Source organism: Haliotis cracherodii, unplaced genomic scaffold (assembly GCF_022045235.1).
Source record: "Haliotis cracherodii isolate W230 unplaced genomic scaffold, xgHalCrac1.p SCAF_23, whole genome shotgun sequence".
Classification (NCBI taxonomy): Eukaryota; Metazoa; Mollusca; class Gastropoda; order Lepetellida; family Haliotidae; genus Haliotis; species Haliotis cracherodii.
The window spans coordinates 8,912,383-8,927,645 of NW_027266279.1; the positions used below are offsets into that span (position 1 = coordinate 8,912,383).

Sequence of the window (15,263 nt, forward strand, 5' to 3'; positions counted from 1 at the left end):
GCCCAGCCGTTTAAGGCGCCGTAATTCGCTATGCAGAGTTGCGTCCCTTTTGGCTAGGGTACATTTCTGTTTATAGAAGCGTACCTGGTGTACATTTCTGTATACAGAAGCGTACCTGGTGTACATTTCTGTATATAGAAGCGTACCTGGTGTACATTTCTGTATATAGAAGCGCACCTGGTGTACATTTCTGTATATAGAAGCGCACCTGGTGTACATTTCTGTATATAGAAGCGCACCTGGTGTACATTTCTGTATATAGAAGCGCACCTGGTGTACATTTCTGTATATAGAAGCGTACCTGGTGTACATTTCTGTATATAGAAGCGTACCTGGTGTACATTTCTGTATATAGAAGTGCACCTGGTGTACATTTCTGTATATAGAAGCGCACCTGGTGTACATTTCTGTATATAGAAGCGTACCTGGTGTACATTTCTGTATATAGAAGCGTACCTGGTGTACATTTCTGTATATAGAAGCGCACCTGGTGTACATTTCTGTATATAGAAGCGCACCTGGTGTACATTTCTGTATATAGAAGCGCACCTGGTGTACATTTCTGTATATAGAAGCGCACCTGGTGTACATTTCTGTATATAGAAGCGTACCTGGTGTACATTTCTGTATATAGAAGCGTACCTGGTGTACATTTCTGTATATAGAAGCGCACCTGGTGTACATTTCTGTATATAGAAGCGCACCTGGTGTACATTTCTGTATATAGAAGCGCACCTGGTGTACATTTCTGTATATAGAAGCGTACCTGGTGTACATTTCTGTATATAGAAGCGTACCTGGTGTACATTTCTGTATATAGAAGCGTACCTGGTGTACATTTCTGTATATAGAAGCGTACCTGGTGTACATTTCTGTAGTACCTGTTCCGACTACAACCCCATCAGCCAAAATATCAGTCACTGTTTTTTTCTGTACTAGACTTGATAATTTACAAATCTAGTTTGAATTTGCTGACTGCAACATTTAGCTGAGAACACGACCTTATCGACGTCCAGAGCTACAGATAAGTTGAGCAATTGAGGTTTTACTCTAGGGTTTAAATGGGTTATTAATTTTTCATTGGGTAACCAATATTTCTTCACTCATCTATTCATCACTCTATTGTTTTTTCCCCAAATTTAGTGAACATTTTAAGATTTTAAATAAATATAAATAATGATTTAGATGTATATAACTGTTATAAATATATAGGCTTCACTCGGAAAGTAAATTAGCTCGTAATTGTGTTTCGGAAATTAGCTCCTCTGTACGGATGCTGGAAAAGCTTCATGGGGTATTTACGAGTGCTGTTTTTATACATTTACTCGCAGTTGCAGAGAACAATCATGACGACATCACACTATTAATAAACGGATTCTTGTATCTAATAAACTAACTTCTAAACGCCTGTTCAGCCTGAGAGGCAATTTGGGTCATTTCATTAAGGGCGAGATATTTGCTGTTTGGTATCTGGGATATCATTAGTTCTCAGTAGCCTTGGCTTGACAAATGAGTCGACTGCAATGAAATAAGTGGTTCAGGACTGGAGACTTGGCTGATGATGGGTCACTTTGGTTTTGGTATGCCTGGTCCTCATAAGATCTGGGAAGCTGGAACTCTACAAGGATGGTGCCAAAGTGAGTGTCTGTAAAATTAGCAACAGTGTCTTAGTCTTTGTATGGTAATTAAACTTTGCCAGACCAATATGTTTGGCAGCTTTTCCTGTTATTGTTAATCTTCATAATTTAGTTTTTTAAAAATGATAAGATACATTATTAAAAAAATGACAATGATTTTACTCATGAATATTGCCAGTTGCCAAAATAAAGTAAAGTAAAGAACAAGCCGAGCCAGTTAATGTTAATGGGTCTATCATCTAGTGAGGGGCGGTCGGGTAGCCTAGTGGTTAAAGCGTTCGCTCGTCACGCCGAACACCCGGGTTCGATTCCCGACATGGGTACAATATGTGAAGCCCATTTCTGGTGTTCCCCCGCCGTGATATTGCTGGAATATTGCTTAAAGCGGCGTAAAACCTTACTCACTCACTCACTCACTCTAGTGAGTGGGTCTATCATGGCTTGACTTAAAGTAGTCTTTTTACTTTAAATATGGCAGTCATACTTGCCAATTACTCAGCTATTATGAAATAAAAAATATAAATATGTAATATACATAATTTTTTGTTGATGTTATTTGTGTCAGTCGCATGGTTCAGGTTGTTTACAGGTGAATTTCTCTTCAGTGTTTATTTTGGAACACCAACTTAATGATCGCTGTTATATACCCATAAAAACTAAGATAAATACTTCTACAGTATCATTCTTATTTCAATGTGGCTTACATTGCAACATAAGCAAAGGGTATGGAAAAGTGACGTTTACGAAGAGCTGTCCAAAACCTCCAAAAACAAATATAACAAAAATTACAGAAAGGTCCCAAACACATGCTGCAATAGGGAACTCTGTGGATCTCTGGACAGTTTGGAGATCCCGTGGTCTGAAACAGATCGATACAATCCTGTCATACGACCCGAACATTCGTGACCAACTCCGCGGTTATTCCGGGTCAAGCCGAATAGCGACTCGTGCCCCTCTCATGGCCATTTTTGCGACCGGGTTCCGTCTTAGCGCAAACGGGCATACCTAAAACAATTGTCAACTCGTTGCCTAATGGTTCACATATATTTCCCCATATATTATATATATATATCAGATGCAATTTTGAGCGTATCGGGACACGCGGAATTATACAGTATGATTGAACACATTTAACTGTGTCTTGGGTATATTTTCAGATGGAAGACATATGTAAAATCACAATTATTTCTGAGGGATTCTTTGACAAACAACTTGAATTCATATGCGCATTCTTATTGGTTTGTCGTATTTTCGCACATGATATTCATGGATAGGGGCACGAGTCTTCTTGCAGGAAACGGAAAGGGGCGAGTGGTGACGAATGACGACCCGAACTCACGCTGGACAGCGACAAGCAACATGACCTGCCGGCTTGTTCTGTCCCTGTCGTTACTTCTGTCGATGTGGACACTAGGTATGGAATATGCCAGCATATCGGAGACTAAATTCAATTCCACTTCTTCATTTTAAAAATTAAATTTGAACTTTCTCATGTCCCGTGTTTTTCTTCACCTGACATCGCTAACGAAAATAGGGGTCAGGCTTGTATGTCGTAAATCTTGTCTTAAAGTGTCATGGCCGCTTTTCTCAAGAAAGCGCTCGTAAAATGAAAAGTTTTCTGCCGACCGAGATTTACATCGACTTTTCTCAACCCGAGAGTTTGATAACATTCCACATACGTTTCTGTGTTGAACAAAATTCAGGCCCAGACACCCGTACCTCTCCTAAACAACTAAAGTCTTCTGGTGCTATCGATTCTAATGAAAAATCAGAATTTGAGAGGTTAATGGAACAATTTGAAAAAATAACTGACAAGATTGATAACGTACCCAAGGTTTTATCCTGCAAACTCAACAGACTGCCTGACTCATTGGACATAATAAAATATACTGTGGATGATCTCTCAACGAAGCGCTGGAAAATGAAAACACTGTACTTAAGAATTGTGTTTGTTTGTTTGTTGTTTAACGCCGCACTCAGCAATGTTCCAGCTATATGCGGTCTGTAAATAACCGAATCTGGACCAGACAATCCAGTGATTAACATCATGACCATCGATCCACGCAATTGGGATACGATGACATGCATCAACCAAGTCATCGAGCCTGACCACCCGATCCCATTAGTCGCCTCTTACGACAAGCATAGTCGCCTTTTACGGCAAGCATGCGATGCTGGAGACCTAGTCTACCCAGGATCTTCACGGGTCCTGTAATTAAGAAGAACATATCAGCTGATACTGATAAACTTGACAACTTGGAAAACCAGAGTCGTCGGAATAACGTGCCATTCCACGGTATTCCCAGGTCTAAACCTGACGAAACGTGGAGAGTCCGAGAGTTCGTGAAACATCACGGTCGAAGATGGATTTCTCAGACGACTCGAATATCTTCATAGAACGGCTTATTGTATTAACCGTGGAAAAAACACATTATCCTAAACTATTGAGCTACAATAGGAGAGATGTGATAATGCGTGGAGTTAGATGACTTAGGACTAAGTGTAGCTGTCTCCGAAGTCAATTCTTGACAGTGAGGATGAAACGTTAAAAACTAAAATTTATCATGGACGCACCGAGAGAAAAAGGGTAGAAGAGGTCGCCTCGGGTAGACAAGTTAGTTTTCGAGTAGGGCGAAACTGTGACTGGCAATCCTCGAAGCGGACTCCCTGTGTTTGCCGGTAGATGTCGCTCAAAGCAGCCTAACGACTCAAAATTAGCAGATGGAGACAGAACAGAGAACACGATATGGGGGTGTGGCCGGGGTCTTTGTGATGGAGTTATGTCCCTTTTGTCTTGGCCCGTTCAGGGGCTGTGTTCTGAACTTATGAATACTGATTTGTCGATTTAGGTCAACTGAGATGCCACGCCTCAGTTTAACATGAACCCCCCACCCCTCGTTTAAGTCAACGAATAAATTCTAATAACATATGTGTTTAAGACATGACCTGTTTATATTTTTATATACTTCGTAAACATAGGCATGTTTATGAAATTGATAAAATACTAGCTGTTTGAGTGAGATCGCTAATATTAGAAAAATACACAGACATTTTCATATTTGGCCAACCATATACTTTTCGAATAAACTGAAAGTGTATTTTGGATACAGTTGATTATTTGCCGATTTAGAAACACAGTCACTTCTGTTTACTTCAGTGTTTACTTTTTCTGCATTTTCAAACGGGGCACAATTCCTCACGTTAGGCTTCTTGGCGACGTTTCTTATTCCTCCTTTTAAGGAAGCACTGCACCTGTTTGTGACACCTGTCCAACGTTGGCCTCTGCACAGAAGCTCATTTACAAGATCGACCCGTGAAGATCCGGGTTAGATTTGGTCTTCAACAAACCATGCTTGTTTTTTTAGGCGACTTTGCTTGTCGTAAGAGGCGACTAACGGGACCGGGAGGTCAGACTCGCTGACATGGTTGGTGCATGTCATCGTATCCCAAATGCTCATGATATCAATCACTGCATTGCCTGGTCCAGACTCGATTATTTACAGACCGCTGTCGTGTTGCTGGAATATTGCTGAGTATGGTGTTAAACAAATAAACAAACAAACAAACAAACAAACACTTCTTTAAATATGTTTACAATATTGGCGATACAACTTGCCACGGTATTCTGTTTACCAGTTTAAGGACAACACATTCGCTCACGTGAACTGCTGGATTAGTTTGTATATTTTACGAGGTCTTCCTTCGCTTTTGAGCATTCTGCATTCTGCGAGGTGAGGTGAAATGGGGTTTAACGTTGCGTCCAAGATTATTGCACTCTTAAAGCTGCCTTTACTGCCCAGTCCGACTAATGCCGATTTTTATAGTGCAAGGTCCACTGAGATGCCATGCCTCAGTTTTACATAAAAACCCAACTCAGACACGGTATACCGACTCCGAGCCGACCAGTTCTTGTTTTGGCCCTGAATGTCGAGCGCCAGGCAGGGTAACAACAAATACCATCTTCTTACTGTTTAGTTCTGCACATACCGATGTCTGGGTTTACCTCAGCAAGTAGAGATGAATGTACTGGGCTTGTTACAGACGTTTATGTTAATACATTTTTGCAAAGTGTTGCGGCAACAGATTATGAAAATAGATCGTTAATCATGACATAAGAACATTTATCTTGAGGCTGCATAGAGAGAAAAGTTGGTTCAACCTGGGCAATTGTGTAAGATAGATCATATCTTAGATCCCAATAAAATGGTACCACATCGAAACTTTGCTAACATACTGCGGTTTCCCCCCGAGGAAATGTGTTTTACATATTCGTCTGTAAAAGATACATTTTTAAAAAGAAGTTAGGTTTCTTGCCATGGTCTTGGCACAAGTTACCATACCATTTATTAGCTCACCGGATCCGAAGGCGGGTCCAAATAGGGGTAATTTGGCGTAATTGCTTTAAACGACTTCTTCTCTGGAACTAAGAGATAGATAGCAAACCATATATGGCTGGAAGCATTCTCCGTTTGTGAGAATTCAAAATGGTACAAATAGAAGGGCTGATCACCTCCCAAGGGGCTGAGGGGTGGGGCGAAATAGGGGTAATTTGGCTATATTGCTTTAAACAACTTCCTCTCTGGAACTAAGAGATAGATATCACCATATTTGGTTGGAAGCATTCTCCAAGGGTGAGGATTCAAACTGGAGAAATGGAGGGGCTGGGGGCGGGGCCAAAAAGAGTTTATAACTTGGACACAGTTAAGATCCCCGCCGTATGTACAATTAAGAGTATAATTAGAGGAATGCATATATGCTACCAGGACTGGCTCTTCTGTTCATCTGTCCGGCACTCCCAAAGGAGTAAGAACCTTGACCATAGCATGCAAACGGCTGTTATCCCCACCCTATAATAAACAGATACATTGTATACATTTGTTTGTTTTGAAGAGAATAATACCTTTAATATGATTTATTCTGTTATTCATAACATGGAAACGGTTCAGATCTTTATGCTACATTTTTATCTAGAGAAATACATGTTCATGCTGTCAGATTTGCCATCCACCCATTTTAAATGCTGACAGAGTCAAAATTACGAAATATTTGCAGCATTATATGCACGTACAATACAAATGTATATTTTGTCATGATTGCGTAAATAGTCAGGTGAGCGATGGGCCTCTTGTTAGTGTTCTTTTTAAGACTTCACCCTTTATACTGTCGATGCTAATCGACATGTTTGTGATATCAATATCAACACGTGCAAATAGACTTTTCTTTGTTTGTTGTATAACGCCGCACTCAGCAATATTCCAGCTGTATTACAATCGAGTAAATAATCGAGTCTGGACCAGACAATCCAGCAACCCATGCTTGCCGTAAAAGGCCACTATGCTTTTCGAAAGAGGCGACTAACGGGATCGGGTGGTCAGACTCGCTGACTTGGTTGATGCATGTCATTGTATCCCAATTGCGTAGATCGATGCTAGTAAAGTCAATCACTGGATTGTCTCGTCCAGACTCAATTATTTACAGACCTGAATATTGCTGAGCGCACTTGTGGCCAAATCGGGTGGTCTTGCCAAAATAAAATGTGTTGATATAGCTGTAGTCTATAGAGTACCCCATATTACCGCATTGTAACAAAATTGGCTGCACAAGACTTCGTACAGCTTTTTAAGAACGCTGTAGGGCATACCACCAAAACTTTCTAATTTTACAGATATCGTGAAAATAGCCCGATTAACAGATTTAGCAACTTCTTTTGCGGTACAATTCATGTCAAGATATCCATTAAGCCAGAAACCTAAGTATTTGTAGAGAGGCGAATTTTCTTTAGAAGTAGACAAAGAACAGTTAGCATTTCTAAAATTGACAATTTTTTGTAAAAATTTACACACTGTTAACATCGTGTAAACCAGGACGAAAACACAGAATTTGGAACCGAACGCTCATCATGACTAATAGTCCAGTAATTAAAAGGTCCAGGTTCAACAAAATTGACGGAAAAGGTTTATTGCTGGATTTTGGTGCCTTGACACATATACATTAAAATAAAAGATAGTTTACCAAAATCGGACATTGGGAACCATCGGAAAATAGGTCAAATCCAAGATGGCCACCAACAAAAGTAATAATAGTCATAAACGTGGAACCAATAACAATAAAAACATTTTTGATGAGTCTATCTATATTAGCTTGCCAGGATAAATGCAAAGAAATGTATATTTAACAATTTTGAAAGGAAAATTCACATAGAAATTTAAAATAATGCTTCAAAATGATGAAAAAGTACATATATTTGTTAATATCAGTAATTCTTGCAGAACTTGAACCGATTTATTATACTGTTGACGTTTTACATATAAAATCATACAGTTTATTGTCTTCACATAAATAATCAAGTTAGAAACAAATATAATTGATAAAACCCAAAGTATTCCCTTCTTCAAAATGGCGGCCGTGCATACAATGTTTTAAAGACAGACCTCAAGAACATAAAGGTATGTATAAGCTATTTTTCTTTTATAGCTAAAATGAAAACTTGTATAAGATATAGTTGATTGGCTCTAGAGAGGAATAACTGATGAAAATATGAACAAATATAAATATAAAATTTGAAACAGAGCCCTAAAATTAACATCAACGTTTGTTTCAAGGAAAATCAAGGGAGATAATCCAAACTCCAGGAAGCAGTTATTTTTCTCAAATGGTATTAGCTTCTCAGAAACTTTATTAAAAGTTAATTCAGAAGATATAATCAAGACATTTAGCACCAAAATCATTTGCTATAATCGGAAAAGCAACATTTGTATCTGTACACATGTCAACCATATTTCTATCAACTGTTACTATTCGCAGGTGACTATTCTCAACTGAAGGTGTCCTATGTAGATCACAGATGGCGACTTGTTTGCTATGTATGGAACCAGTTAACCTGGACAAACCCCAGGGTAATGTGAAGCTGACAGCAAAATGCTGCTGTAGCATTAATAACGCAAACAGACTGCACAAATGAGATGCACCAGACATCATATACAACTGTAGCCTGTTGGTACACAGACAGTGTCGAAGTATGCATATACATCCAAAGGCAATCAAAGTAGCTGAAAACTCTTCGATCATATGTTTAAGCCTTAAATTTTAAAACTCACTGTTTTCTATGTGGTACTTGTATTGACCAGGATGTTGCATACAAACATCCATATAGAAGTGTACTTCAGCCGTGCGATGGCTCTTGAGTTACTTAACATATGTCTGCAACATACTGTGTCAACAGGCAAGATGATTGGGCCAAGATGGTACAGTCAAGTATCGTGCCCATATACGATCTACCAGCTGAAGAAGCTATCCATCACCATGCTTGTGATAAGAATTTTCGGAGAGGGACAAGTATACCTGCAGCTTATATTGAACATGAGGAGGCTCCAACAAAGAAACGGAGACTTGGTCGGCTGAAGCGTATGTCCTAGATGACAGCATTTGAGATTGCCATTTATTACTTGGAAGAGAATGATGATGAAACGATTCCTTTGGACAATTTGCATCACATTATGAAGTCAATGAGTGCACTGAGTGATGATCAACTACACACTACATCTCATCTGAAAAGGGAGTTCATGAATAACTATGGGAACAAGGTATTCATAACTACAATCAGGCAACAACCTAACATTGCATCTCTTACGTCATATGAAAATGTTGCTGTCACGTATTGAATCAACCACAAACACAAATGAAATTGTAATACAGATTTATTCCCTCCCTTAAAGTAATTTTAAATCCCAATAACAATATGTAAATTCAAACTAATACCAAATTAACTAACACAACTAACTAAACTAGCTTCTCCTACCAATAACAATACTACCACCTACTACTAATACTAATATCTTAATACTAACAGTACAAATGTCTACTACTAATAATACAAATATCTACTACTAACAATACAAATATCTACTACTAACAATACAACTATCACAATACCCTATCCTAATACTAATAGTCTACTTCTAACAATACTAACACTAATACAAATGTTCTAAGAATAACACAACTAATACACAGTAAAACTTTGTGTGTGTATATATATATATACAACAACAACACACAACCACAAAAAAAAAACAACCCAAAAGATACAAAGCCACTTCACTGTCACTGTCACAACAGTTCTATACAGAACTTTAGAATCTCTGATGTTATTGAGCAGTTCATACGAGAATTCTTCCTCGTAATAACGAATGGTGATCTTTCCACCCAGGCGATGTTGTCCCCACGGAGTTAGGGGTGCCTGTTTACATGGATGCCACGGCTGTGTTCATCCTACGATGTGCCACGGAGACGAAGATACTTCTCTCCTTACGTTGGGTCGGAGAACTTCTCTCCTTACGTGATGTTGGAGGTTGTTACTTCCTCCTACGTAATATCGGAGGTTCTTCCCTCCTACGCACTCTAAGGTTAACCGGCCAGTTCCGGGACACTACAATGTAATATACGCAATTACAGTCACTGAGGTATGTGTCACTACCTCACAATACATACAGCCATGCACCAATACTCCGATTTACATATTACTGAGTTGAACTGTTTATACTTTGATCATGTTGTGGTTATTTGTTACAGTGGCTTTACGCTATTACCATCAATATGTGTATATAATTACGTTTGGAAAAAATACATAACTCAAAATTCTATCCTCTAAAATACAATTCAACATGAAACAATAAATGTAAAAACTTACGCCAACCAGAGTAGAAGTCTCCCACAATATTAGTCCATGCCTTACACGACCATGCTGATTCTGGCTGACTGTCCAAATTATTACCCTGCCCCGCTATTTAAACTGACCCCAAAGCCCAAGCTACCCCTGACCTCCCTATTGTTACACCAATTAACTCCCCAGCTATCAGCCGTACCCAGTCACGCTTCCCTGAACCTAACCTGTTCCCATAGTATTACCTGACAATATCTAAAAACAACTCGCTAAGCTTAATATACTAATGTAACCATACCGTAATACATCTATCTGAAGTACTAACATATAATTAAAATATACAAGATTATCTGTGATCTTGACATCACCTCCCCACTTAAGTTAATTGTACCTGAGCACAATTATATAACAAACAAGATCACATATAACTTTGTCCTAACGTCTTTTAAAGACATTATCTAATACAAAACCATATATATACACAATGACAACAATAATACACAAAAAGTAATGACTGTCATATCTTCACTATGATGCTGAAAAATGCATTATTTACATACTGCTATGCACACAGTGTGACTAGGGCGAACACCGGCTCAAGAGGTCAGCTCCCACATTCTCAATCCCCTTGATTGCACGGATCAGAAACCTGTAAGGTTGTAAAGTTAGAGCCCACCTCATCACTCGTCCATTGGTCAACTTGGCTTTGGTCATCCATACTAAGGGTTGATGGTCCGTTTCAAGAATGAACTCCCGCCCATACAGATATCTTTCTAACTTCTGTATTGCCCATACTATTGCCAAACACTCCTTTTCTATGGTAGAGTACGCCCTCTCACGTTCTGCCAACTTTCGACTCACGTACATTATTGGAAACCGCTCACCTTCCTGTTCTTGTAAAAGAACAGCTCCGAATTCACTTACGAGCTCTCTCACCTCAATTTGTTGTTCTTCTGTCAGGTCCTTGGAAATGTCTACATCCTGATATGTTTCTTTTGAAACTAGCGCAGGTGAAACTATGTCTAGCATACTTACCTCTTCCGCTTTGACATCTACCAGCCCGGCACTAGCATACATCAGGTGAGCTATGCTGACGTCACATACAGTTGTGTCCTTGATCTCCTCTTGGTCAATGTACTTTTTCAGTAGGTTTGCATGATAGGTTTTAGTCTTATTACCTACCTGTATCCTGTAATTGCCAATACCAAAGGCCTCCAAGATTTCATATGGTCCTTTCCACTGGAGTAGGAGTTTGTTGGAATCGGTAGGTAACAGAAGTAACACTTTGTCACCTACTTTCATTTTCCGTGCTTGTGATTTTGCATCAAAGAACTTTTTGTACTTACCTGATTTTTTTTTTAGTTCTTGTTGTGCTATATGAATAGTATCTTCCAGTCGGTTTTGCAAATCTAACACATACTCATAAGTAGTTCTTACCTCAGGATTTTGTGTGTCTTTAGTCCAGATTTCTCGGAGAATCTGCACTGGCCCTCTAACTGTACGCCCGTACAGTAGTTCAAAGGGAGCAAATCCCAAACTCTCTTGAGGTACTTCTCGGTATGCAAATAACAAAGCAGCTACATACCTGTCCCAGTCATATGGCCGTTCTGCACACATTCGTTTCAACATTGTCTTCAGAGTACCGTTGAATTTTTCCACAAGGCCATTACACATTGGATGATATGGGGTAGTAGTTAGCTGATGCAAGGATAATAATCTACTTACCTCCTTCATTACACCTGAAGTGAACTGGGCTCCCATGTCCGTCAAGATCTCCTTGGGGATACCTACTCTACTGAATATTTCGAAAAGAGCTTCAGCAACATACTCAGTTTCAATCCTTGGCAAAGGTACTGCCTCTGGGTATCTGGTTGCATAGTCAACTACCGTCAAAAGATACCTATTACCTTTGTCAGTGACAGGATACAACGGGCCTATCAGGTCAACGGCTATTCTCTCAAATGGTACTTCGATTAATGGCATTTGTCCTAGTGGTATTCTTCTTACCTTGCCCTTGGGGGTTGTGCGTTGACAAATATCACAGGACAGCACATGTCTTCTAACATCACCCATTATTCCTGGCCAATAAAACTGAGACATAACCCGATCTAAAGTCTTTTTGATTCCAAGGTGCCCTCCCATCAATGCTTCATGGCTTACTTTCATCACTTGGGTACGCAGCCCGACTGGTACAACTGCCTGTACAACTTGCTTACCCTTGTCAAACTTGGTGAAGGTATGCTTCCTATAGAGCATATCATTCTCAATATAGTAAAAGGAAGTACTATGCCTGGTCTCCCTAATTTTCCCTTCCTCCACTAATTTCCTGACTTTGTCCAAACTGGAATCCTGTTGTTGCTGGGTAATGAACTCACCTCGACTCAATGTCAGCCCCACAGGTTTCAGTGCCTTCAGTGGTTTCATGCCTTCTTGTCTTACTCTTCTTTGGCCTCTTGTTTCCACAGCACTTACCATCTGGATATCATCCTTATCCCACGTCTGATCTGGATCGCTTGGTTCTCTCACTCCTGGAATATTGCCTAATATCAGGTCACAGAGTGGTGTGTCCATACATGCAGCTCTTACCTTTCCAGTATAAAAGGGTGTGTCCACGGTAATCCATGCTACGGGAAGTATTAGCACCCTACTATCAGCCAACTTACAAGATTGTGTTTCTGAGGACAAACATTCATCCTCTACCTTTGACCTCCTCACTATTATGCCAGTACAGCCACTGTCTCTCAGGACATCAACTGGCTTGCCATTTACCTTTCCCTTGTGAATAGGCATGTTGTGGTCTGTAGTAAACATGCTTCCTGAGGCTACATCTGGTTCACTCACCCTCTCTGAAGTTGTGGCATCACCATCTACAACTTCAGGTATTCTTTCCTCAACATCTATACAATCTGGAAGGACTGCAGACACGTTACTGGTGTATTCACTTACTTGGATACTTGCCACGTTATATTTGGGTTTCTTACACTGTGCTGCCAAATGTCCAATTTGACTACAGTTGTAACATGTCCTTTCTTTAATAGGAATAAATGGTTTGGGTTTTGTACCACCTGGCGCCTTGTTCTCTCCTGGTTTACCTCGGACCTCTGTTTTGTCATGTTGACCAAAACTACCTTGCTTACCATATCTAACAGGACCTGTACCTCTGGCTTCTATAAATTGTTCTGCTAGTCTGGCCATTTCCATAGCATCTTTTGGTTTTCTCTCTTTCAAGAATATACTAAGATCCCTTCCAGTTACATTTAAAATCTGTTCACGCAACAATAAATCTTTCACACCTTCAAAAGTCTTTTGAGTACCACTAAGCTCAATCCATCTGTTGAAATAGTTCTCAATTCTAACTACAAACTGTGTGAATATCTCACCTGTATCAGTTTTAGCAGTTCTAAATTTCTGATGAAATCCATCCTCTGTCATTTCATAGCGTTTTAGCAATGCAGTCTTAACAGCAGTATAATCTTCTGCGTCATCTACACTTAATCTGGAGTATACTTCCAAAGCCTTACCTTTTAGTAGCGTACAAAGATATGCTGCCCAATGACAAGGCTTCCAACCTTGTGCTACAGCTACCCGTTCAAACCGTTGAAGATATGCATCAATGTTGTCATTGCGGTCTTCAAACGGAGGCATCTTAGGCATCTTAGGTGCAGCACCTGATTGTTTCTCTCCTACCTGTCCTTCATAATTTCCAGCATAACTCTTTTCTAACTTGGCTAATTCTATTCTCTCCTCTGATTGCACTCTTAATTTTTCTTTCTCCCATTCTAACTTTTCTCTCTCTTTTCTCTCCTCCAATTCTAATTTTTCTTTCTCCCATTCTAACTTTTCTCTCTCTTTTCTCTCCTCCAATTCTAATTTTTCTTTCTCCCATTCTAACTTTTCTCTCTCCTTTCTCTCCTCCAATTCTAATTTCTTGATTTCCCGCTCCCTTGCTCTTTCCTCTCTTTCTAACTTTTCCTTCTCTTTCTCTCTCTCTAACTCAGTTTGTTCTTTTACAAACGTCCTCAAATCATTTTGCTCATACCCTAAACTCTTACCCAATTTGATAATCTTTTCAAGATCCATATCTAGCTGGTGATAGTATGAAGTACAAGTACAGTTAAACCCAGCAGGCTTAGTCTTGGACAACTGTGAATAATGAATGCTACCAATAGGAACTTAGACTATACAAAAGTACATTCATGCATAGAATGGAACCCAAAAATATAAAATTCCAACCAATAGCCTAATCTGACCAATAAATGAAATACACCCTACCAACCTTGATTCTAACTCGAACACTCAAGGATGTAGAAGTGGTGCCGGAGGTCCTATCACACCTCTGGCCAAACAAATACTACAAGGATAAACCATCAAGGAAGTAACTCCTAATCTCTCATAGAATGATGGTCTGAGTTAATTCAATAGTGACAATAATTAAATATCCCACCGCTGCCACCAAAATGTCACGTATTGAATCAACCACAAACACAAATGAAATTGTAATACAGATTTATTCCCTCCCTTAAAGTAATTTTAAATCCCAATAACAATATGTAAATTCAAACTAATACCAAATTAACTAACACAACTAACTAAACTAGCTTCTCCTACCAATAACAATACTACCACCTACTACTAATACTAATATCTTAATACTAACAGTACAAATGTCTACTACTAATAATACAAATATCTACTACTAACAATACAAATATCTACTACTAACAATACAACTATCACAATACCCTATCCTAATACTAATAGTCTACTTCTAACAATACTAACACTAATACAAATGTTCTAAGAATAACACAACTAATACACAGTAAAACTTTGTGTGTGTATATATATATATACAACAACAACACACAACCACAAAAAAAAAACAACCCAAAAGATACAAAGCCACTTCACTGTCACTGTCACAACAGTTCTATACAGAACTTTAGAATCTCTGATGTTATTGA

At 39.2% G+C, this 15,263-nt stretch overlaps 1 protein-coding gene across 1 annotated transcript; it reads right to left on the bottom strand.

Annotated features, from left to right (window-relative positions):
* Nucleotides 1-10,878: 10,878 nt before the first annotated feature.
* LOC139471975 (uncharacterized) lies at nt 10,879-14,379 on the bottom strand. Its single transcript, XM_071254481.1, has one exon. The coding sequence runs from the start codon at nt 14,377-14,379 to the stop codon at nt 10,879-10,881; it is 3,501 nt and encodes a 1,166-aa protein (XP_071110582.1).
* Nucleotides 14,380-15,263: the final 884 nt, after the last annotated feature.